Source organism: Trypanosoma rangeli (genome assembly GCF_003719475.1).
Source record: "Trypanosoma rangeli strain AM80 chromosome Unknown Tra_15.4_contig_00931, whole genome shotgun sequence".
Taxonomy (NCBI): Eukaryota; Euglenozoa; class Kinetoplastea; order Trypanosomatida; family Trypanosomatidae; genus Trypanosoma; species Trypanosoma rangeli.
This window is the reverse complement of record NW_021706684.1, coordinates 1-1236: the sequence shown is the minus strand read 5'-3', so window position 1 is coordinate 1236 and position 1236 is coordinate 1. Positions and strand designations below refer to the sequence as shown.

Sequence of the window (1236 nt, the reverse complement as noted above, 5' to 3'; positions counted from 1 at the left end):
GGGCGCTGCGTGTGGTGGTGTTGCTTTGAGTGACGTCATGTCCCGTGCACGGTATGGTTTGGCTGCTCCGTCGTGGGTGGGTGCGGAGTCCTCTATGCGCGTGGACTTGGTGGGCTGTGATCTTTTTGTTCCTTCTCCTATGCTCTCACTTTTTTCCGCTCCCCTTTTTGCGACCTCTGCTTCCCTTCCTCGCCTTCTTGTTTTTTTTTTTTCCTTGTCTTCCTCGGAGCTTACCGACCCCTGCGACTCTGCTGCTGCTGCTACGACGGATGGTGACGGCTACTGTGCGGCGCCGTGCTGTGTGTGCCCTGACGCTCCTCCGTCTGCGGGGCACCGTCGGTGCGTCGCCAGCGAGTACGTTGGTGGAGGTTCGTGGTTCGGTAATGACAAAGAGTTGGGTTGACGTGTTTGTGGCTAGAGGAAACGGACAAATTATGCAAAACGGCTTGAACCTTTTGACATTCCCGAGGCGACTGCGGGCGACGGTGGTGACAGCATCTGCCTCCTTGTCGAATCGACGTACTTGGGCAGCCGTTGTGGATCGCGCTGCGGGAGGGCCGGTGCCACGGGGGCATGCTGCGTTCACGGCGCCTTTTGCGATGCAGGGCAGTGCGCTGCGGCGAAAGTGGCAGGGTGTTTGAAGCCTCTTTTTTTCCATTGTTTCATACCGTCCTGCTGTGGGTGGCGTGCGCCTTGGCATTTTGGGCGTTTGCAAGTTGCGGCCCAACAAATGAGGGGGCAGAGAAAATTGGCTTGAATCACGGCATCAAGGAATGCCGGCAGCATCTTCAGCACCTGCTGCAGGGGACACTGCTGCAGAAGAAGATGCAGTTAGCAGTGGGCGAGGGCTGCTGTTCCCCCTGATGCTGCTGGGGGCGCAGGCAGTTCGGGTTCAACTCGGAAAGGAAACGCCTGCAAGAGGGTCTGCACCACTGTGACCCCCAACAGTCTCAGCGCCGGGAAACACACAACAGACAACGTGGGCAGCAGTGACGTCGCAGCTGTGTGGGTGCATGCCGCACCGCTACCGCTGCCGTTGCCTGTGGGTTAGTGCGGTTAGGGTTAGTGCGGTTAGGGTTAGGGTTAGTGCGGTTAGGGTTAGGGTTAGTGCGGTTAGGGTTAGGGTTAGTGCGGTTAGGGTTAGGGTTAGTGCGGTTAGGGTTAGGGTTAGTGCGGTTAGGGTTAGGGTTAGTGCGGTTAGGGTTAGGGTTAGTGCGGTTAGGGTTAGGGTTAGTG

The 1236-nt window shown here is 57.8% G+C and overlaps 1 protein-coding gene across 1 annotated transcript; it reads left to right on the top strand.

The window, feature by feature from the left end:
* Positions 1 to 269: 269 nt before the first annotated feature.
* Positions 270 to 641, top strand: TraAM80_10382 (uncharacterized protein; the record flags this gene model as incomplete). Its single annotated transcript, XM_029387004.1, has 1 exon — positions 270 to 641. The coding sequence occupies one exon, from the start codon at positions 270 to 272 to the stop codon at positions 639 to 641; it is 372 nt and encodes a 123-aa protein (XP_029233141.1).
* Positions 642 to 1236: the final 595 nt, after the last annotated feature.